The sequence below is a fragment of the Panicum virgatum genome, chromosome 4K (genome assembly GCF_016808335.1).
Source record: "Panicum virgatum strain AP13 chromosome 4K, P.virgatum_v5, whole genome shotgun sequence".
In the NCBI taxonomy this organism is placed as follows: domain Eukaryota; kingdom Viridiplantae; phylum Streptophyta; class Magnoliopsida; order Poales; family Poaceae; genus Panicum; species Panicum virgatum.
Genome location: NC_053139.1, coordinates 16,371,163 through 16,394,891, shown reverse-complemented (window position 1 = coordinate 16,394,891; position 23,729 = coordinate 16,371,163). Strand labels below are relative to the sequence as shown.

General features: G+C 45.3%; 1 protein-coding gene across 1 annotated transcript; it reads right to left on the bottom strand.

Moving 5' to 3' along the window:
- Nucleotides 1-251: 251 nt before the first annotated feature.
- LOC120703312 (aspartyl protease family protein At5g10770-like) lies at nt 252-4,976 on the bottom strand. The gene is made up of 2 exons (XM_039987329.1): nt 4,810-4,976; nt 252-1,852 (listed from the first exon to the last, which is right to left on the bottom strand). The coding sequence occupies exons 1-2, from the start codon at nt 4,904-4,906 to the stop codon at nt 561-563; spliced, it is 1,389 nt and encodes a 462-aa protein (XP_039843263.1). The 5' UTR covers nt 4,907-4,976; the 3' UTR covers nt 252-560.
- Nucleotides 4,977-23,729: the final 18,753 nt, after the last annotated feature.

Below are 23,729 nucleotides of genomic sequence, written 5' to 3'. Positions count from 1 at the left end.
GATGGTCGCAGGGTGCGTCTATGCAAGGAATCCATCGTGCAAGCCATGGTGTACGGTGTGCATTCTTAGGGGTACCAGTTTTTATTATACTAAAAAAAAGGCAGATATCGGGGCATCTACGTCATAAAGTTGCTTCCCATAACGTCCTGATGCTACAGTAACGACGGCAATGAACAGAAAAAAGAATTGAACAACGGGCTTGGGGATTTGATCATTTGCTATCTATTAACAAGAACGTGCATAAGGATGTATAGACCAAACCGTACAGTCATCGCATTTCTGTGTTTGTTACCATACACTTGTTTGACACTTCGAACGAGCTGTATAAATTCAGACACTCATTTTACCTATAATTGATGTACAGTTTACAGGAGCATAGAATCGACAATTCGGTAACTTGTAACACAATAACCTTCATCAACTTGAAATTTACATGTCGATGAGCATGTTCCAATCAATTATAGGTATATGCATTTCCAATCAATTACCAAGCCTGAGCTGACCCTGCCATGGCATCGCTCACATCCACGCGTGCTGCGGTGCAGTGTAGTGTTCGCCCTTCAGCTGCAGCCTCCGGCCGCGAAGCCGATCCTGGACCGCGCGACGTCGTAGACGACGCTGAACGTCTGCTGCTGAGTGTTGCCGACGATGGCCGTGCTGTCCGTGGGCGCGAACGCCAGGCACGTGGTGGAGTCGTCCACGTCGATGAGCACGTTCCTCGTCGGCAGCTTCAGCGCCGCGCCGCCAGCGAACGCCATGCCCACGGCCGGCGCGCGCAGCCGCGACGCCTGGCCCTCGAAGCACGTGTCGAGGATGGAGAACGCGGGGGCGCGCGCCGCCCCGCCCATGGCCGCGGCCACCGCCTCGCTCAGCGCCGAGTACACGCTCGTCGGCAGGCGCGTGATCACCGTGCCCGAGTCGATGATCGTCGGCAGGCTGCTGTACTCCGACGGCGAGACCGCGAGCGGGCTCCCGCCGACGGACATCCCGGACAGGGTGACGAAGTAGAGCGAGGCGTCGAGGGAGCTCGACGCCATGGGCGTGTACGAGTACTGCCCCGGGTTGTAGGAGCCGATGGTGAGGTGCCCCGTCGACGCCGACGTCGGGAGGCAGTAGGAGAAGGAGTAGCCGAGGCTGGGCGCGAGCTGGGAGAGCAGCGAGAGCTTGTTGCGCGCGAGGCCGATGAGCCCCGCCGAGCGGCCGAAGAGCCCCTCGTTGTCCTGGCCGCAGCCGTAGTAGAAGCCGGGGAACCTGCTGGAGCCGAAGGAGACGGTGTCCCTGCTGAGGTAGCCGACGGAGAAGGAGCTGTCGCCGTAGCTGGCCTGGTAGACGCAGACGTTGGAGACGGAGCAGGCGGACGGGTTGAGCGTGGCGGCCTCGAGCTCGTCGCACTGCGACGCCGAGCACGGCACGGCGGCGTAGGTGCTGGACGCCCTGGGGTCGAAGAGCGGGCCGGCCTGGCGGTGGCAGGACACCACGCAGGGCGAGCACTGCAGCCAGGTGAGCGACGAGCCCGTGTCGATGACCATGGCGTAGGAGGTGGCCGGCGTGCCGAGGCCCAGCTGGGTGATGTAGTTCCCCACGCCTATGGACGCGCCCGGCGAGAGCGGCACGGTGGCCAGGGAGTCGCCGAAGTGGTCGCCGGCGGCGGCCTTCTTGCGGAGCGACGTCGGGCGGCGCAGCGGCGCGTCATTACTGGTGGCGAGGCGGGAGGCGAGGTGGGCGGCGCGCGCATCGTCGTGGGAGAGGATGGTGGAGAAGGGGAGGTCCGACGGGAGCGGCGCCGGCGAGCAGGGGCTCTGCGGGTGGTGCAGTATCAGGTGGAGCCCCGAGCTGTTCCGGTGCGGGAAATCTGCAAAAAAAAAAATTGTAGACGCCTACAAAGTTAAAAAGGAGTGTTTACTTAGATTAGATGTGTAAAAATAATCTTGATACTACCGAAAGTGCCGATCTAAATTTAAAATCCATGAGCAAGGCCGCAAGGGGCATCGTTGTTGGTTGCAAACGAACTCCATCTCTACGACACAGTCAATCTTTAAGATTTCTCTGTCGTTGGTGTGTTTGTGTATGTGCACACGTACGTGTTTATGAGTACCGTGTTTTCAAGTAAAGAGGAAGTAGACTTTTCTTTCGGTGCCTTAGTTTCGACATACTGCATCTGAATATGCAAGGAGTAAGCTGCATTAGAGAAGAACTCAAGACAGTGGTCCCTTATCTGATCGCTGGTAGGAGCCCATCTCGCGTCACTGTTCCAGGCAACAGTTTAATGCAGCTACCAGCTAATAAAGCCCGTTGTCAAGCTATAGGGTAGTTGCCGTGCGCCGCTGCCTCTTGATGATCACTGTGCCCCAAATTCTGGCTGCTGGTGCCGTCTGCCGTGGTCTTGTCGATCGCGGGAGGTGACTGAGACAGCGACGCACCACCAGTTGAAAGAGATTACGCAGCAGCAGTGTAACCTCGCTACTACATTGCAACCCTAGCTAGCTTACTTGATACCTTGGCACATCTACATCGTCCACGTTCTTGAGCATCTTTGACCCCATTTTGTGGCCCATATGCAGGCCAAATCTGGTTGCTTTGTTTGGAACCTCTCGGTGTGTTTTGAATTCCATGGTTAGGCCGATAGTTTTGGCATTAGCCAAGTGTACCTTATTATTATTGATAGTGCGTGCCAACATGGACGCAAGTGGTCGCTAATATATATAAGTGCTATTTTATTTGGACATCGGAGTGGTCCCAGAAACATAATTTTGACTAGTATTTTTTGTTATTATTACAACAAGATATATACAGAACATAGAAAAAGTACACATTAATTTACGAAGCTAAATTCTTAGGCACATGCTCGTATCATTTTCCAACACGCAAACTAGCTAAAAAATGAGATGATTTACTTATAAATAGGATAACCCATGCAAAGAATGAAACCAAAAGTAATGTGCAACATGCTGAGAGCTAGCTTCCGTTAGTTGGAGACAAGAGTCTAGCTATCACCAATAAGCAACATGGCTTACGCGCGCGCTAGGTACGTTTACACCTATCATGACCCCCCAAAGAAAAACGTCAAACCGGGTAAAAAGGCGAGGCTGACACTTGATTTTTAAAGGATGGAACGGAAAAACGGCTCACGCAAACATCTAATAATTTGCTCTCCTTTTTCTGCCTAACGTACAGACGTACGGCACAGTACCAAACAAGTACAAAACAGTTTGGAAATGTACTGTATGATGTGCTGTAGCTTGAATAAGCAATCAGGCCAATCTCAATAATGGGAATATTATAGGAGTGTCATAAGCATTATTAAATTTGCTGATATGACAGACTCATTATGAAGAGACAGATCATGAAATGTGAGAGGAGTGTCATCAACATTATACGCTCCTCCAGCTCAATCAGGCCAATCTCAATAATGGGAATATTATAGGAGTGTCATAAGCATTATTAAATTTGCTGATATGACAGACTCATTATGAAGAGACAGGTCATGGAATGTGAGAGGAGTGTCATCTCCATGATACACTCCTCCAGTTCAATCAGGCCTAAGGGTGTCAGTGTTGCTAATAAGATCAGAGTACAACAAACTTCATCTTTCTGAAATCTGAATATATATAGTGCTCCCTACCACAAGACGCCTGGGAGGATCGGACCACAAATACACACTATTTTCTAGTCTCCTTCCAGATAAAATCTAGTATAGGACAAATATCGTCATGCGTTTTGTTGAAATCTTTTTGTATTATAGGTCCACTTGTACATTGGATGCCTGGCAAGAAATAATAAAAGGAAAATTGTACGTACTATGCTAGGTTATAACATCAAACTTGAAGACAAACATTTTTTTTTCATCTATACTGATTGATTTCTTTGGATTAGAGAGAACATGTTAGATGATATATATAGCCAAATTAAAGATTGGAATAATAATTATAGCACCCCTGGGTCCATACTGGCATCACACCAGCCTAGCCTATCACAAGCCAAAGGACAAAATTAAAGGTGCCGATTAGAACCACTAGCTATAGTCCACAATGTCATAATCACTAATTAATCAGAATTAAATAAGAAATAACAAAAGTAATGTGGACCTAGCGACTGAAATTTGACACACCATCTACTACTATATTTGGCCGGCCATCTCGATTGTACGCGTGCATGCAACACGCATACATGTGTTAGTTGGAGCGGCTGATCGAATTGGTAGTGGCAACCATTGATCGAGCTCGATCACGAGCTTAAAGGCTTGTGGATAATCATGGTGCAAATCTGGCCGCAGTAACGCACCGCCGCCTCCCCAGAATTCAATGGATGCATTCAGTGAATCAGTGTGTCACGATGTCTTAGACAGGAGGGAAAGTCGAGGTCAATAAAAGGACATGTGATCTCTGAAGAAAATCTATGCTAACTGTTATAAGTTTGTTCTATGTTACGAAGAAGACTACTACTTTAGGCCTTATAAATGTTTCTAAAATAAAAATATGCGGCTGCAGAGAACTAGATTTATATCTCGATGAAATCAAGAACAAAATTTCGTTTCACATCTCTTAAACTGTCATCACTGTTTTCCTTAAAAAAATTGTCGTGATTGTTCAAGTTCAGAAGCTCTAGCTGCCAACCGAACCTACTCTGGGCCGTATATATAGGACCTGGGGTAAATGAGTAAATCTAGTCCTGCTGCTCAATAATGTACTATAAATGCAAGAGGGCGCAGTTTATCTAATTATTAACACAATGGTTCAAATTAAAGTCACTGACATACTGTCAAAATAATTACCAGCGCACTTTAGCTACAGTGTAGAAATTTATATGTACCCCTGATTTGGGAGGCGCAGACGCTGGTGATGTCCCGGGCAGGAGCTGCGACCGTGAACAGGAGGGAGCCGGCAAGAAGAAGAGGAAGCAGCTCCATGGCGTCCTGAGAAAAGCCAGGCCACGGAAAGCTTCCTCTTTGAGGCCGTGCCGTGAGCTCAGGCCATGGTGCTTTGTGGCCTTTATATAGTGAACTAGAGATTCCTGTGTGATGCGTGCGGTGAGTGGGAATCTCGCCAGTAGCTTTCATCATCACCTCTAATTGAGTTGTCATTTCGTCTCCCAAATGATTTAGTGTGCTAGCTAGTTTGGTGAAGAGGACCAATCATGCCCGCTAGTATATAGTTACACAGTTTAATTTCTTTGGCTCAGTTGTGTGTAGACTGTAGAGACGCAGCCAAACATCTGCAGTGCTATCTAATGTTCTGATGATTGATGAATTTACATGAAACGATTGAATGCCTTTGTTGCGCCTGCTCTAGGGTTATATGGCAAAATTTATCACAAGCCACTGCACTTTGCTGTAATTTATGACAAGTATCATTACACAATTGTGGATTTTGCCACATGAGAGATTTTTGAAAGCGACTATTGTTGGAATATTTGGGCTAGATCCATTTATTCAGGGCTCGTTTGATTTTTTGAGTTTAAGTCATAGGTCCCGTCACATCGCATGTTTACACACCAATTAGGAGTACTAAATATAAATTTGTTACAAAACTAATTTCATAAGTCACGACTTAATCACGAGATGAATCTATTAAGCTTAATTAGTTCATAATTTGACCATTAGTTGCTACAGTAACTATCCGCTAATCGTGCATTAATTATACTTAATAGGTTCATCTAGATCCCTAATTATAACTTATGCAATTAGTTTTATATTAAGTTGGCATCTGAACAATATTTAAATTGGCATCCGAATATTCGATGTGACAGCAACTTAAAAGACTAAACGAGGCCTTAATAATGAATTGAGAATTAAAAGACTGGTGATTTAATGCTAGGGAATTTTTTCCATTGGAAAGTAAAGACTGTTAAATGGTGTTGAATTGAGGGAATAGTGGTGCAAATTGATGGCCATTGGAAAGTTAACATCCATGTATGTGCTGATGTATCCTCATTAGCAAGACTGGAGGAACATTGCGGGTAAAGTAATGCCCACAGTTCTTTCAGTATGTCAATCATCTGAATGGTGGGTTGACACGAGAGCTAATATCCATGTATGTGCTGATGTTTCCTCATTTTCTTCTTATCAGTTCGGAGGGACTTACTCCTTGCTGATGTGGAACGGATCGTATGTGCGTGTTCTTGGTGCTGGTACGATCGATCTCAAGCTTACTTCGGGAAAGACCTTGTGGCTGAGGAACGTGCAACATGTCCCCACCATCAAGAAGAACTTAGTCAGCAGCTCTCTAATGTGTAGAGATAAGTATGGGAACTTTGTTGGTAAGGTCTATGATAGCGGAGATTTGTTCTGCTTTTCTTTGTCTACTGATTGTAATAAAGTTGTGGACAATATTGTTAACGTTGATGAATAAATTGTTTGGCATTTGAGGTTTTGTCATGTTAATTTTGGTTGTATGATTCGGTTAGCAAATTTGAGTTTAATTTCTAAATTCACTTTAGTAAAAAATTCTAAGTGCCATGTATGTGTTGAATTAGAACAACTGCGCAAGCCTCATTTGGTTGTGGAGGCGAGAAACTTGGCCCTCTAGAATGAATTCATTCTGATCTGTGTGAATGAAACTTGCAAAAAAAAATTTCATGACTACGATGGATGATTCGACTAGATTTTGCTATATTTATTTATTGAAGTCGAAAGATGAAGCATTACACTATTTTGTAATCTATAAAGCTGAAGTAGAGAACCAACTTGAGAGAAAAATAAAAAGAGTTAGGTCAAATTGTAGTGGTGAGTACTTCTCAAATGTTTTCACTTTGTTCTATGAGGAATATGGTAATATTCATGAAATGACGCCTTCCTATTCACCTCAATCAAATAGGGTTGCCGAAAGAAAGAACCATATTCTAATTGATTTGGTTAATGCCATGTTAGATACAGCGGGACTTTCCAAGGAATGATGGAGTGAGACCATTTTGAATACATGTCATGTTCTGAATTGTGTTCCTATGAAGAATATAGAGAAAACACCATTTGAAAAATGGGAGAAGAAAAGGCTAACACTTTTTTACTTACGTACTTGGGTCTGTTTGGCAATGGTTAATGGGCCCATAACTAAAAAACGTAAGTTCGAGCCTAAAACTGTGGATTGAGTTGGTTATGCTATTCATAGCAAGGATTATAGATTTTTAGTAGTAAAATCTGGAGTACCAGACAAGCATGTTGGCATAATTATATAGTCCAGATATGCTACATTCTTTGAGGACATCTTCCCTATGAGAGAGGAAACCAGCATGGCTATTCTGAATTGTCTATTAACAAGGAACCTGCTGTTTTGATAGAACACAATGAAATACACATGAGGAAAATCCTAAGAAGGATGGCAATGAAGCTCTTACAAGGAGCAAGAGACAAAGGTCTACGAAGTTCTCAAAGTCCTTTGGTGATGATTTCATTGTGTACCTTATGGATGATACTCTTAGAACCATCGAAGAGATATATTCTTCTCCAGATTCTGACTACCAGAAGGAAGTAGTACGAAGTGAGATGGATTCTATTATATCCAATGGTACTTGGGAAGTAGTCGAGATGGGTGTAAACCTATAATATGTAAGTGAGTGTTCAAGAAAAAGTTTAGGCTCGGTGGTATGGTTCATAAGTACAAGACGAGGCTTGTAGCGAAGGATTATAATAAAAAAGAAGTATACTTTTTAGATACTTATTCACTTGTGGCCCGATTGACTACAATTTGAGTGCTCCATTCCCTAGCAACCTCTTATGGTCATCTGGTTCATGGGATGGATGCCAAGATAGCTCCTAAATGGAGAGTTGGATGAGGAGATCTATATGGATCAGCTGGATGGGCTTGTAGAAAAAGGTCAAGAAGGTATGGTGTGTAAATTGATTAAGTCTTTATATGGCCTAAACCAAGCACACAAGCAATGGCATGAGAAGTTAGACAGAACTCTAACGTTAGCAGGATTTGTTGTAAATGAAGCTGCCAAGTGTGTGTGTACTATTGCTATGGTAGGGGCCAAGGAGTGATCTTGTGCTTGTATGTGGATGACATACTAATTTTTGGGACAAACCTCAACTTGATTGAGGAAGTCAAAGAGTTTTAGTCTTAAAATTTGAGGTGAAAGATCTAGAAGAGGCTGATTTTATCCTTAACATAAAGCTGGTTAGAGAACGTAACGGTGGGGTGACTCTTTCACGGTCTCACTATGTGGAAAAGGTTTTAAAATGCTTTGGATATAGTGACTGTAAATTTGTCCAACACCTTACAATGCCAGTTTGGTCTGAGGAAGAACAAAAGGATAATGAGAGATCAGCTGAGATACTCTCAAATCTTTGGTTCATGATGTATCTGGCTAGTGCCATGAGACCTGGCATCTCGTTTGCTGTAAGCAAACTGAGCTGGTTTGTTTCAAACCCGGAAGATGATCATTGGAAGGCTCTTGAAAGAGTAATGCACTATCTAAAAGGCACAATGGACTATAAAATTCACTACATCGGGTGGGTACTAGAAGGGTATAGTCATTAAAATTGGATTTTTAATGCTGACGAGATAATAGCCACAAGTGGATATGTGTTCACACTTGAAGGGGGTGCTGTTTTCTAGAAGTCTTGCAAGCAGACCATCTTAACAAGGTCAACAACAGAAGCAGAACTCACAGCATTAGACACCGATACTGTTGAGGATGAGTGGCTTCCTGAGTTCCTAATGGATTTGCCGATAGTTGAAAAATTGATACCGGCTGTCTTAGTGAACTGTGATTGTCAAAATGAATAGTTCTAAGGACAACACGCTACTACACAAACTTTAACAGAGGCGGGCAAGGCAACTGCCTCGCTCGCAGGGCCTTGGTTAATCGAGGCCTTTACCGAGGCGGTCAGTCAATCGCCTCAGTTAATATATTAACCAAGGCAGTTTCCTTAGGTTGCCCGCGTCGATTAATGTATTAACCGAGGTGGTTGCAAGGCCGGTAGCCCTGCCACCATTAACGGAGGCAGGCTGCTGGCCTACCCGCCTCCGAGTTGTTTTCAAAGCGTCTCGGTTAATCCCTTTTTGTAGTAGTGACATGAAGTCTTCAAGGCATGTGAAGAGGCAGTTAAAATCTGTCCGAAAATTGAGAAACTCTGGAGTGATAAGCTTGGATTATGCTCAAAGGGCTAAGAATCTGGCAGATCAATTCACAAAGGGTCTTTCACGTAATGTGATAGACAATGCATCCAAGGAATTGGGATTGAGACCATGTGAGTTACTCAATAGTTGTAACTTGTCCTATGTGATCGAAGATCCTGTGAGTTAGGATGGTGAGACAAGCTATTGACTGACTGAGAGAAGAGAACCTTCAAAAAAGGCTCATTCCAGCGGAGGTGCATTTCTCTTCTAAACTGTGTGACAAGTTGGTGAAAACCTTAATGTGATCCAAGTGGCTCAGTGGAGCAGAGATGTTGGCCTACAGAACATTTCAAAGGATTGCACCTATATGAGTTCGACTGCTATAGTCACACTCTATGAGTTTGGGTAATCTCTACATACTCATGAATAGGCCCGAACTATGACTTATAAGCTTGAAACCGCGAGGATGTTGTTGCAGTCCAGTACTAGAAAAAGGGTTTTTGGTAAAGCTTATTCGCACAAAACTGTTAATTCAAGGCATAGACAATTGATCAGTTGTGAATGAGTGTAGCCTTTGCTCTATGTTGGTGTTCAAATTCACAGTCCCCATCGAAATACTAGTATATAAAAACAGCAGTGAAACTGAGATCATTTCTCATGTGTCTTGTAATTTTTGCTGGGGATTGTTGGAATATTTGGGCTAGACTCATTTATTCAATAATGAATTGAGTATTAAAACACCGATGATTTAATGCTAGGGAATTATGATACATGAGTAATGGTTATGGTACAAATTGATGGCCATTAGCGCAGGCTGGGACATTCGCACCTATATAACGAGGCAACCCCTCTCATTCTGCGACTCCTGCATGATCAAGATATTGCTTCTAAGGAGATCTCTCACTTCTCCCTTGTTTTTTCTACTGGTGCTACACTTTCATTCTCAATGCAACTTTCTACCCACATAGAAGCTTCCGTTAGCAGGCCTCCGCAACCTCCTAGTCTATGTGATTCTGCTCGGGATAGACATGCAATAAGGTTTTTGGGAAGTGTATGTGTACGTGACTGCTTGTTGTTCGACTACTTCAAGCTTCAACACATGCACGACAGCTTCCGACTACAACACGACTTGTTCGACTACTTTCTGTAAGAGTTTTGTTGACGCTGATCTAGTCAACACACCGGTGCGCTAGAACACGCGGATCGCAGACGATCTTCACCGGCGAGCTTCAGACGGCAACCAGTCAGATCGGTAGGGGTCTGACCCTAACCCTTCAACTCACACGACAAATCACTAAACCCAAATTTTTTCCTGTCAGTTTGGGCCGGACCGGTCTGACCGGTCTGGGCAACCGGACTGACTGGTTGGGGCTGAGACAACCGTTTTGTTGGGGCCCGCAGCATTTAAATCACTCTCTCTCTCTCCCTCACCAACTCACTCGCCTCTATCGTGCTCAGTTCGCCCTCCCGAGCTCTCCCCCTCCCCAAAGCCCTAAATCCCCAATCCATCATTTCCATTTGATTCCAATGCCTAGGAAGGACCAAATCGGCGAGGGGAAGCTTCCTCTTCGCGATTCCCTCCCTGGGGAGCAGTGGATTCAAGTTCTTCGCATGAAAAGGACTCATCCAAGGTACTCTAGCTAGGAACGAATCGATCTCCTTTTCTAGATGATCTTAGGTGATTTCCTCTGGTCAAAAACGTCTAAATGTATCCCTGAACTAGTGCCTAGAAGGTTTTTAGAATTTGTGGCGATTTTCGCCGCGCTAAGGATTCCATCTTTTGGTCTGGGTTGGACCGGTCTGACCGGTAGGGGTCCGGACAGTCCGGCCATTGGATCGGAAACTCCGGGTTTGTGGTGATCTAGACATTTCAGAGTTAGGTCCGGATTCTCCGGACTTGGGAGAACGGATACTCCAAGAATACGTCAGGATACTACGGATTTTAGGTATCGAGGCGCGCACAGGCCAGACCGGTCTAACCGGTGCTAGCAGAGCTGAGAGGGTTGAGTTGGGGTTAGTTGGTGCAATTGGTTAGAAATTAATGTGGTTAATGGTTACTTGTAATTTTTATAAATCATGCATGACTTTCTCATGTCATATGCATATGCATACATGTAGCAGCTGCCGCGGAGGAGGTGATATACGAGGTGGTTGCGGAGACACAGGAGCCGCAGGGGCACGCACCGCAACAGGAGGATCGTAAGGAGTTGGACCAAGGCCCAGCTCACCCCAGTTCTGAGCAGCAGACTCAAGGCAAGCCCCGGTGCATGACCTACTATTTTAAATTATGACTCACTATATGTATTTATTACTTGTGCATTACGTTTCAGTTGTTGTTTGAAACCTTAGTTGCATGATCCCTAGGTTTTCCTGGGCCTTCTACTAGTATGGATAGGTCGGTAGCATTGCTATGCTTAATAGGGCTCGATAGAAGTCTTGTGATTTTTCTGTCACTCGCGAGATATAGGATTTTTCGAAGTCGAGTAATTTCCGGTTACTCGCGAGATATAGGTTATATACTTATATTACAGTATCTGAGTTATTGAATTGGATATGGAGGGTTGAGACCGAGCGGGGATGATGTATAGGTATGACAGCAGGACAGGGTTCCTGGGTGCCTTAGCCCCGTCTATGTCGGTTAAGGACCGGTCGTTGTCGGCAGTGCTGATCGGGGATTGAACTGAACTAAACGCATGCCGGGAGTAGGAGGTAGTCGAAACCGGTAAGTCTAGTACTGCCTCGCTTCGAAAGTACAGAACTGCATCACCACCCCTTAGGACGAGTCGAGTAGTCGCGGAGAAACGGGATGCATATGTTTACTTTTGGTGGTCTCACGTTGAGCTCGGCTGACTATATGAAGGTGGGGTGGTTCTGTAGTTCGAGGCGGGGAGGGGAAGGGTTGGTGCGTATGGTCCGACGGGGCATACGCGTGCCGTGTTGGTTAGGTCTACCTTGCAAGGTTAAATCGAATCGATTCGCCGTGTCTCGCGGTTATGAGGGCCTTGATCTCTTTGCTGCATCGTAGTCTCATGATAGAATGAGGAGGATATGTATAAATATGACAATGAACACATGGAATTATTATTTGATTGCACCAACATGTTTGCTATAGTTGATTCATGCAAACATTAGATTGGAGTTAATTTGTATAGAATCTGGAGCTAAAATACTGAAAGTAAGGAATTACTTTAGTCGCTTTTCTGCAAAATAACCACCAGCCAAAAGCCTTGCATGTCTAGGTATGTGGGCTATGTTCACCTGGGCACAGTTCAAGGAAGCTGTCAGGGCACATTATATCCCTGCAGGGGTCATTCATAGGAAGTTCACAGAGTTCTTGGCCCTAAAATAGGGTAACAACAGTGTCGTACAGTATGCTCAGACCTTCAACAATTTATCGTAGTATGCGGGCTACCATGTGGACACAGATGAGAAGAAGCAGGCTTTCTTCAGGTAGGGGATCAGCAGTAAGCTCCAAGATCGTCTGGCTATGGTCAACTTTGACACCTTCAGTGAGCTGGTCAACGGTGCTATCATTCAGGAGGGTACCCACTTGGCTCACAAGGCAGAGAAGAAGAGAAAGGCGTCGACGGTGAGATCTTCGAGCAGTACTTCCCAGAGGTTTCGCTTGGTGCAGTCGGGCCCACAGCGTGCCCCCTTTCAGCACTAGCCACTACAACAGTGGGGATACAGGCCCCCTCAGTACACTCAGCTACAGGGGACAGTCAGACCTCCTGCCCCTCAGCAGAATGAGCAGAAGGTCTGGGTGCAGCAGTCGGGGGTGCGCCCCAATTTGTTTCCGTGTTACAACTGTGGGCAGCCGGGTCACTTTGCACGGAACTGCCCAATGCCACCCAAGCAAGGCCAGCAATCGAGCCAGCAAAGTCAGAAGCAGAGTGTGGCCCACTTCAAGTCGGGGCAAGTGCACTACACCACCCTCGAGGGTATTCCTGAGGGTGCTCCGGTGATGTCGGGTACGTTTTCAGTGAATGAATATCCTGTTACTGTCCTGTTTGATTCTGGAGCGTCTCATACTTTTATTAGTAAGGAGTGTGCTATTAGACTGGGGCTGAAGATAGAGAGTATGCCCAAGCCGTACCATATTCACTCACCTGGGGGAAAGTTAATCACCAATCAATTTGTCAAGCAAGTACCCCTACAGTTGCAAGGAAAATTTTTTCCTACGGCCCTGATAATGTTACCAACCCAAAGGATAGATATGATATTGGGCATGAACTGGATGGAGGGTCAGGGAGTTAGTCTAGACACGACCTCACAATCTGTGCACATCAAATCTTCTATTCATGGGTGTATGACCTTACATTTGAGAGATCATATGTCTTTGACACCTACGGTGAATCAGATTGAGGGTAAGAAACTAGCAGGCATACTAGTGGCATGTGAGTATCCGGATGTCTTTCCGGATGATTTGCCTGGAATGCCTCCTGATCGTGATGTGGAGTTTGCCATTGAGTTGCAACCGGGCACGGCACTCATTTCTAGAAGGCCTTACCGGATGCCACCCAATGAGTTAGCCGAGCTGAAGAGGCAATTGCAGGAGTTGCTTGATAAGGGCTACATTCGTCCTAGCACTTCACCATGGGGTTGTACTGCACTCTTTGTCAAAAAGGACCAGAGCCTCAGAATGTGTGTGGATTATCGGCCTTTGAATGCTGTCACAATCAAAAACAAATATCCTCTACCCTGGGTTGATATATTATTTGATCAGCTAGTCGGGGCTAAGGTGTTTTCAAAGATTGATCTTGGCTCGAGTTATCACCAGATAAAAATCAGAGCTGAAGATATTCCCAAGACAGCCTTTTCTACTAGATACGGGCTCTATGAGTATCTAGTCATGTCATTTGGGTTGACAAATGCTCCTGCTCACTTCATGTACCTCATGAACTCGGTATTTATGCCTGAGCTGGATAAGTTTGTCGTGGTTTTCATTGACGACATTCTTGTCTATTCCAAGAATGAAGAAGAACATGCAGAGCATCTTCATATTGTTCTCCAGCGCCTCAGGGAGCATAAATTGTATGCCAAGTTCAGTAAATGCGATTTCTGGCTTAAGGAGGTTCAATTCCTTGGCCATGTTATCTCTGAGGGCGATATTTCTGTTGATCCTAGCAAGATTCAGGATGTCCTGAATTGGCGGGCACCCACATCTATGTCAGAGATTCGGAGTTTCCTTGTGCTAGCAGGATATTATCGCCGTTTTGTACCGGACTTTTCAAAAATTGCTAGACCCATGACTGAATTGCTTAAGAAAGGGTGAGATTTAATTGGGTTGACAAATGTGAGCAGGCTTTTCAGACCCTGAGAAAGCTTCTGACATCTGCCCCTGCCCTGGCTCAGCCGGATATTACTCGGCTCTTTGATGTATATTGTGATGCATCAGGTACGAGTCCCCACTGTGTCCTCACCCATGTTTAATCCTACCGGCTATTATTCGGCCCTTGATATGTATTAAATGTAACAGGTACTGGCTTCGGCTGTGTACTCGTGCAAGACCAGAGGATAATTGCTTATACTTCCAGAGCCCTCAGGCGGCATGAGGAGAATTATGCCACACATGATCTGGAATTGGCAGCAGTGGTGCATGCATTAAAAATCCGGCGCCATTATCTTCTGGGCAACCCTGTTCATATATACTCAGACCATAAGAGTCTCAAGTATATCTTCACCCAGAGCGAGCTAAATTTGCGCCAAAGGCGATGGTTGGAGTTGATAAAGGATTATGACCTGGAAATTCATTATCACCCGGGCAAGGCTAATGTTGTAGCCGATGCATTGAGTCATAAAGCCAGTTGCAATTTCATCTCAGCCACAATAGTGCATGACACTTTGTGCCAAGAAATGGAGAAGATGAACTTGACTATGGTGTCTGAGGGTACTCTTGCTAATCTTACCCTCACTCCAACACTTCGAGATCATATTATTGCGGCTCAGAAAAACAATGTTGGAATGGGAAAGATTAGGCAAAGGCTTGGAGAAAATGACCCTCGAGTGACATATTTCCATCTAGATGACGAGGGTGTTTTATGGTTTAAGAACCGACTAGTGGTACCTAAAGATCTGGAGCTTCGAAAGCAAATTCTCGATGAGGTTCATCTCTCTAGGTATTCTATCCATCCAAGCAGTACTAAAATGTACCAAGATTTGAAATAGCGGTTCTGGTGGACAAGAATGAAGCGAGAAATTGATAAATATGTGTCCGAGTGTGACACCTGTAGAAGGGTTAAGGCGAGCCACTTGAGATCAGCCGGCCCTTTGTAGCCATTGAATATTCCATCCTGGAAGTGAGAGGACATTAGTATGGATTTCATTGTCGGTCTACCCAAAACTTCCAAGGGGTATGACTCGATATGGGTTATTGTGGATCGTCTCACCATGTTGGCCCATTTTCTACCGGTAAAGACCACACATACGGTGAAGCAATACGCTCAGTTGTATATGGACCGTATAGTGAGTCTTCATGGAATTCCAAAGACAATCATTTCAGACCGGGGTGCTCAGTTCATTGCCCGGTTCTGGGAGCACTTTCATGCCGCCCTCGGCACTCAGCTCCTCCGCAGTTCGGCTTATCATCCCCAGACTGACGGCCAGACAGAAAGGATAAATCAAATATTGGAGGACATGCTTAGAGCATGTGTGCTCACCTATAATAAAAAATGGGACGAGTGCTTGCCATTGGCCGAGTTTGCTTATAACAAGAGCTATCAAGAAAGCATCAAGATGGCTCCATTTGAGGCCTTATATGGACGGAAATGCAGAACGCCATTGAATTGGTCAGAAGATGGGGAGAGAACTTTCTTTGGGCCCGATATGGTAAATGAAGCAGAAGAGCAGGTTCGGGTTATTCAGGAAAATTTGAAGATTGCCCAATTCCGACAAAAGAGTTACGCGGACAAGAAGCGTCAATCTATCCTGTTTCAAGTGGGGGATCATGTCTATCTGCAGGTATCTCCAATGAAAGGGGTTCAACGATTCGGTGTGAAGGAAAAGCTCGCACCTCGTTATGTTGGGCCTTTTCTTATTGTTGAGCAATGTGGGCCAGTGGCATACCGTCTGGAACTCTCTGCTCACTTATCCGCAGTTCATAATATATTTCATGTATCTCAGCTCAAGAAATGCCTCCGTGTTCCCACCAAGATTGTTGCTATAGAAGAGTTACAATTGGAGCCTGATCTGGTATATCCATAGCACCCAGTGAAAATTGTTGATTGCAAGACTCGAGTCACTCGAAATCATACTAGCAACTTCTATAAGGTGCAAAGGAGTAATCACTCCGAGCGGGAAGCTACTTGGGAGACGGAGGAATTTGTTCGGACTAAATGTTCGGAATTGCTACAAGCCTATCGAGGTACACACCAATTTCTAACTCTCCCTTTAGCCATTCAATAAATCTCGGGACGAGATTTCTTTTAGGGGGTAGGATTGTAACACCCATGTGTTAATCCTCGGTAATTAAATTAACCATGGTCATTAGTTCAACTCACATGACAAATCACTAAACCCAAAATTTTTCCTGTCAGTTTGGGCCGGACCGGTCTGACCGATCTGGGCAACTGGTCTGACCGGTTGGGGCTGAGACAACCGTTTTGTTGGGGCCTGCAGCATTTAAATCACTCTCTCTCTCCCTCACCAACTCACTCGCCTCTATCGTGCTCAGCTCGCCCTCCCGAGCTCTCCCCCTCTCCAAAGCCTTAAGTCCCCAATCCATCATTTCCATTTGATTCCAAGGCCTAGGAAGGATCAAATCGGCGTGGGGAAGCTTCCTCTTCGTGATTCCCTCCCTGGGGAGCAGTGGATTCAAGTTCTTCGCGTGAAAAGGACTCATCCAAGGTACTCTAGCTAGGAACGAATCGATCTCCTTTTCTAGATGATCTTAGGTGATTTTCTCTGGTCAAAAACGTCTAAATGTATCCCTGAACTAGCGCCTAGAAGGGTTTTAGAATTTGTGGGCGATTTTCGCCGCGCTAAGGATTCCATCTTTTGGTCTGGGTTGGACCGGTCTGACCGGTCGGAGGGACCGGTCTGATCGGTAGGGGTCCGGACAGTCCGGCCATTGGATCGGAAACTCCGAGTTTGTGGTGATCTAGACATTCCAGAGTTAGGTCCGGATTCTCCGGACTTGGGAGTCTGGATACTCCGAGAATACGTCCGGATACTACGGATTTTTTATATCGAGGTGCGCACAGGTCAGACCGGTCTGACCGGTTTGGTATACCAGTCTGACCGGTGCTAGCAGAGCTGAGAGGGTTGAATTGGGGTTAGTTGGTGCAATTGGTTAGAAATTAATGTGGTTAATGGTTACTTGTAATTTTTATAAATCATGCATGCCTTTCTCATGTCATATGCATATGCATATGTGTAGTAGCTGCCGTGGAGGAGGTGATATACGAGGTGGTTGCGGAGCCACAGGTGCCGCAGGGGCAAGCCCCGCAGCAGGAGGATCGTGGGGAGTTGGCCCAAGGCCCAGCTCACCCCAGTTCTGAGCAGAACACTCAAGGCAAGCCCCGGTGCATGACCTACTATTTTAAATTATGACTCACTATATGTATTTATTACTTGTGCATTACGTTTCAGGAGTTGTTTGAAACCTTAGTTGCATGATCCCTATATTTTCCTGGGCCTTCTACTAATATGGATAGGTCGGTAGCATTGCTATGCTTAGTAGGGCTCGATAGAAGTCGAGTGATTTTTCTGTCACTCTCGAGTTATAGGATATTTAGAAGTCGAGTAATTTCCGGTTACTCGCGAGATATAGGTTATATACTTATCTTACAGTACCTGAGTTATTGAATTGGATATGGAGGGTTGAGACCGGGCGAGGATGATGTATAGGTATGGCAGCAGGACAGGGTTCCTGGGTGCCTTAGCCCCATTTGTGTCGGTTAAGGACCGGTCGTTGTCGGCAGTGCTGATCGGGGATTGAATTGTACTAACCTTATGCCGGGAGTAGGAGGTAGTCGAAACCAGTAAGCCTAGTACTGCCTCGCTTCGAAAGTACAGAACTGCATCACCACCCCTTAGGGCGAGTCGAGTAGTCGCGGAGAAACGGGATGCATATGTTTACTTTTGGTGGTCTCACGTTAAGCTCGGTTGACTATATGAAGGTGGGGTGGTTCTGTAGTTCGAGGCGGGGAGGGGAAGGGTTGGTGCGTGTGGTCCGTTGTGGCATACGCGTGCCGTGTTGGTTAGGTCTACCTTGCAAGGTTAAATCGAATCGATTCGCCGTGTCTCGCAGTTACGAGGGCCTTGATCTCTTTGCTGCATCGTAGTCTCATGATAGAATGAGGAGCATATGTATAAATATGACAATGAACACATGGAATTATTATTCGATTGCACCAACATGTTTGCTATAGTTGATTCATGCAAACATTAGATTGGAGTTAATTTGTATAGAATCTGGAGCTAAAATACAGAAAGTAAGGAATTACTTTAGTCGCTTTTCTGCAAAATAACCACCAGCCAAAAGCCTTGCATGTCTAGGTATGTGGGCTAAGTTATACCCACTGGTCGGGTAAGTCTTGCTGAGTATTAGTTGCTCAGGGTTGTTGCCACCATTAATTTGTTTCAGGGCACCCCGACGTCGATTTCTGCCCCTGCTGCGTCAAATTTATCCGCCGAGATGCAGAGGGGTGGGAAGTTGTGGAGAGAGACCAGTAGACTATAAAGACGGCGGGTTGCACACTTGAGGGCAGAGTGTGCCGTCCTCAGTTTTGTTCAGACCGGTTTGACCGGTCTGTGGACCGGTGTGACCGGTCTGTGGACCGGTCTGACCAGTGTATACGTGGGGAACCCATGCACACCGGTCTGACCGGTGGGATGCACCAGTTTGACCGGTGGTGTTAGGCAGAACCTCTAGGGGTAATGTAGTATAGTCTTTTCCTAGTGTAAATTCTAGTTTTATTTATTGGAAGACTTGTATATCAAGTATGTTTTTAAACCCGGTTTATAAAATTATTGTATCTGAATTTGGTCTGTAAGAAGTTATGTATTATTTGTGTCGCGTTGTTCTATTTTCAAGTGTTATGTCGTGCTTGTACCATCTGCGCCCGCCTTCGCGTGGGACTACCGGTGTTGTTTCGATCGGGACATGGGTTGAGAAAGGACCGTCAAATTAAGCCATTAAGCTAATGTGCCCGATGTGTTCAAATGACGGCCATTACACTTAATTTAGAGTTTTAATTTGACAGTTCCGTCACAGACGTACCCCTTCAAAATCGGGTTACAAAAGGACTCTTAATCTAAAACTCTTATCCTACTCAGATTACAGGCCCAGACCGGTCTGACCGGTCAGACCGGTCGGCCTCGGTTATTGCCAATTTTGGCCTCGAACAAGTTCGACTGGTTCCTCAACATGTACGACTACTACAACTATTTGGCGTCGCAATCAACTACTTCCAGAAGTCCGTACAACTTTTTTTTACGGTGGCCGGTCAAAAGGTAATCCGCTCCCACAAATGGAGTGGGGCTACTATAGCATTTGACCCGTCCTAATAATGCATTTCTAAGGGCGGGTGACGCCATCACCTGCTTTGCCTGTGGAGATAACTACTATTTCTAGGGGCAGGTGATGGCAACATCCTCCCTACAAATGCATTCCTAGGGTCACCGCTCTAAAATGATTTTCAAGGATGGGTGATGGTATGACCTGCCCTTACAAATATTCTCAAGCAAAAAAATTCATAACTTCTTCATATGATCTCGGATCACAGCTACAAAATTCTATTTTGCGAGGCACTTGAAAATCGACTAGGAGGGGGGCACAATTTTTGACCGCCTCAATTAATGCCTAACCGAGGTGGTTATTTTATATTAATCGAAGCTGTTACACTAAACCGCCTCGCAAAATAGATTAACTGAGGCGGACGCTACTAATGTGACCACCTCGGTTAATAGACATTAACTGAGGCGGTCATCCTTATTTAACAGCCTCGGTTAAAGGTTAACCGAGGCGGCCAGTGTAACTCAACCGCCTCGGTAAAAAAGGTCCAGCCCGCTAGCCTAAATGGTCCAGTTGCAGGCACAAATATATATAGCTCTTAGGGTTTGGAGTCCACATTTCTCACTATCTCTCCCTCTCCTTCTCCACAACCGCCACCACCCCCTCTCCCTCTCACCCTCCCTCTCCCAGATCTCCCTCTCACGCTCCACTAGCAGAGGCAGCCCAGAGGGGCGGCGGCGGCGGCACCGTGGCGCGGTGGCGGCAACCCCGCGGCTACTCGGAGCGGGGGCGGCGGCAGCCCCGAGCGACGGCACCGCGGCGGCGGCTCTACAGCTGCCCGGAGCGGGGGTGGCGGCGGTCCCGAGCGACGGCCCTGCGGTGTGGCGGCGGCGGCCCTTCGGCTGCCCGGAGCGGGGGTGGCGGTGGCCCTGAGTGATGGCACCGTGGCGCGGCGGCGGCGGCTCCCCAAAGCGGGGGCGGCGGCGGCCCCGAGCGACATCACCATGGCGCGTCGGGCAGCCCCGAGCCGTGGCGCGGCGGTGGTGGCAGCCCCGAGTGGCGGTGACGGCGGCGCGGTGCGCTGGGCAGCACCGAGCGGCAAAAACAAAAACCCATGACGGGCAAAACACCCGAGCGGCGCTGGGCTTTATTTTATTTTTTTATTTGATTAATAGAGGCGGGCAAAAAACCACCACGGTTAATGCCGCGATTAACCATGACATTGGCTCCGAGGCGGTTGCAAAAGCCGCCTCGGTTAATGCTTTTTGCCCATCATGGTAAAGATTTGTGTTGTGGTGGATGAAGATAAATTTTATACCAAAATTGTAGAGCTCGATGAGATCTTAAATTTTGTAGTTGAGAATTTTTTCATTCTAGATCATTTAGTAGTCCCAAAAATTACTATATGTTCTCTAGATTCAAAATCTACAAGTTTGGATTTGTTTTCAAACAACTTTGGATGTAGAATGTAGAGTAGTTACATATCAAAGCTTTAGTAGTAAGATCTAAATAAAATTTTAAAGTTTGTACATTATTCATTTAAGAAGGTTTAGTGTGACAAGATCATTGGTTAGCTGTGTCCTACATATGGCTATGACTATAACTTTGTAGTGTGGTGGAGAGGAGGGTACATGCGAGGCTTGAGGTAAGCGGTTTGAACCTCTATTTACGCAACTGGGCATATTTTATCAAAAAAATTGTACTTCAATAGTAGAGCTAGGTTATTTTTCCTTTTTAATTTTTCTGACTTAGAGTTTTTTTCTATTTTTTTATTTTCTAGAAAATAATTTGTAGGGGCATGTTATGGGCTTACCCGTCCCTACAAATTGATTTGTGGGGGCGGCAAATGTATTTGTAGGGGCGAATAACATATCCGCCTCTACAAATCAATTTTTAGCTAAGAGAATTAGGAGCAAGTATCTCACCTACCCCTAAAAATATGTTTTTACCTGCTCTTAAAAATTCTTTTTGTGATAGTGACTATATCCCAAAATTTCTAGAATGAAAAAAATATTATGGGTATATAGTATGACAACAACTACTCATACAATGGTGAGTACGTGGTCTCATAATTCTTAATTTTTTGTCTATGTGGTGGTTTTTTTGCAAATTGTATGAGTAGTGTGACAACAACTGCTCGTACAATGGTGAGTACGTGGTCTAATAATCTCTCCTCCCACTCTTTCTTTCACATCATAAAAAATCCTACGTGGATATGTATGAGACAACATATATGAGATTGTTGACGTGTAGCAATGTGCTTGCCCTAAGTCAAGGTGCCTTTCTGCTCCGCTCTATGGGTCGGCCTTGCAGCATATATGCATTATTTCTATGAAACACATTATTAGGTCATTATTTCTATGAAATTTTAAAAAGATGAATTTTTTATTATATAGCAGATTCTTTTCTATAATAACCATGCATCTATCGCAACCAATACAAAATGGTCTTTAGGCCAAAACTGTTGTTGACCCCCCCCCCACACACACACACAAAAAAGGTTTGTCGCTCACTTGAAATCAAAGAAAAAATTCTAATGCATAGTCCTAGGGCAAAAGATCCACGTGGTGCCATCAAAGGTGCAATGTCTACAACAAATTGCAGGCAATCGATGATGAAATGAGCCGACGCTGGAAAGGAAGAGACGAAGGAGTATGTCGGGCCTTTGGGGCCGAAACGACCCTAAAAGAGCGTCGTATCCGGTGAAGCAGAGGAGCTGACCAAGATCGCGTTGGCAAGTTATCATGTAGGTCGCATCGGCAAATGAGTCTAGGTTTAGGCTATAAATAGTAGACCTCCGTCTTTTATAAATTTTGATCAACCACATTCAAATAAAAACCTTTACCTTTACGCATCTACTTTTCATATCGGTCATTTCGCCAAAACCCTAGTTGCAGTAGACTTTTCTTTTATGAGTCCTTCTCAGCAAGCAAGGCTGCATCGGCTTGGACCTCTGGTCTGTTGGTAAGTTTCGAGCTGAGTCGAGTTGTGAAGATAGGCCCAGGTTGAAAGCGTATCGCTTCTTTCTCTGTCTATAGCGCTCAAGTTATCGAACACGTTAGATCTTAAGTTTGCAGCGCCTCGCTCTTGCCTTTATCAGATTTGTTCACAATTTTGTCGATAAAATTTATCACCTTGTTAGATTAATCCACTTAGTCTAGCTTGTTTTAGCTTTTATCATAAGTTATCGGTATGTGCTTAGATCTTACTAGGTTAATCAGTTTAATCTAATTTTTTTTAAATTTTTACAAGTTATCTAGCTTAGATCTTCTTGCTGTCAGCTCTCCTCATGATCTGATCACTGGAGTTGATTGGATCTGGATCTAGGTGTTGCTCTCAAGTCACGTTGCTTTAAATGTAGCTTGGTCTCTTAAATTGGCTGGCTAGCCGATTGCCTTTCGGAATTTAATGCTTTCCTCCTTGTCAATTGCATGTCAAATTGACTGGCATGCCAGCGCACACCACGCGCGCCGACTTGATTCCGTACTACGGAGAAAAGTAAATCTCCCCGGCCCTAGCGTACGTGGTGCGTGAACCATGAAGATCTATTCGGATAACGGATTTTTGCGTCAACACATATAGTGGTAAGGCTTCATATCATTCGAGTTTTGACTAATTAGGTCAAGATGATGGGTATAGGCTCCATGATATGTGTCATGTTGGTTTCATGATCAATAGCAAGAAAGCTGCCATCTTACCAACCACATGGCCATGTTGCGTGTACCTTGAACGGTGGGGTTATCAGAGCTTCAAGTCAGAAAGAAAGGACGTTCGTTGGGCATGTCCAAGAGTTTTGGTGGCTGCTTTTGCGGCTATGCTTGTATGCAATCGGTGCACCCTGATAAGGATTTCAAGTTGTGCTGTACTGCGGAACAGCTAGCTTGCCCGGAAACAGTATCACGAGACTACCCATCGCGGTCAAGATAGCAGTAACAACGCAAATGATTGCACCAAACCCTGTTTTGAATGAGGTTTGAGGAAGCAAATCTCTAGGATGCACAATGTGTAGTAGAAACTGAATCCTGAATATTTCAAGAACGTTCTCTCTTCAAAACGGGTCCTAAAATACAAAAATATATGTATTTCAAGGTCAATATAAATATACGTTTATCGTGACTACTGATTACACTTTTAGCATGCCTGTCAACAAATAGAGTTTAAGCAAATTCCTATTCAAGCAATGGATTATATTGGACCAATCCAGGCCAATAGAGTTT

What these genes read in the sequence shown, in the direction of transcription:
- LOC120703312 (XM_039987329.1), bottom strand. Translation starts at nt 4,906, where the DNA reads ATGGAGCTGCTTCCTCTTCTTCTTGCCGGCTCCCTCCTGTTCACGGTC. An exon ending in CTGCGCCTCCCAAATCAGGG is followed by an intron (nt 1,853 to 4,809) that starts GTACATATAAAT and finishes TTTTTTTTGCAG; the next exon opens with ATTTCCCGCACCGGAACAGC.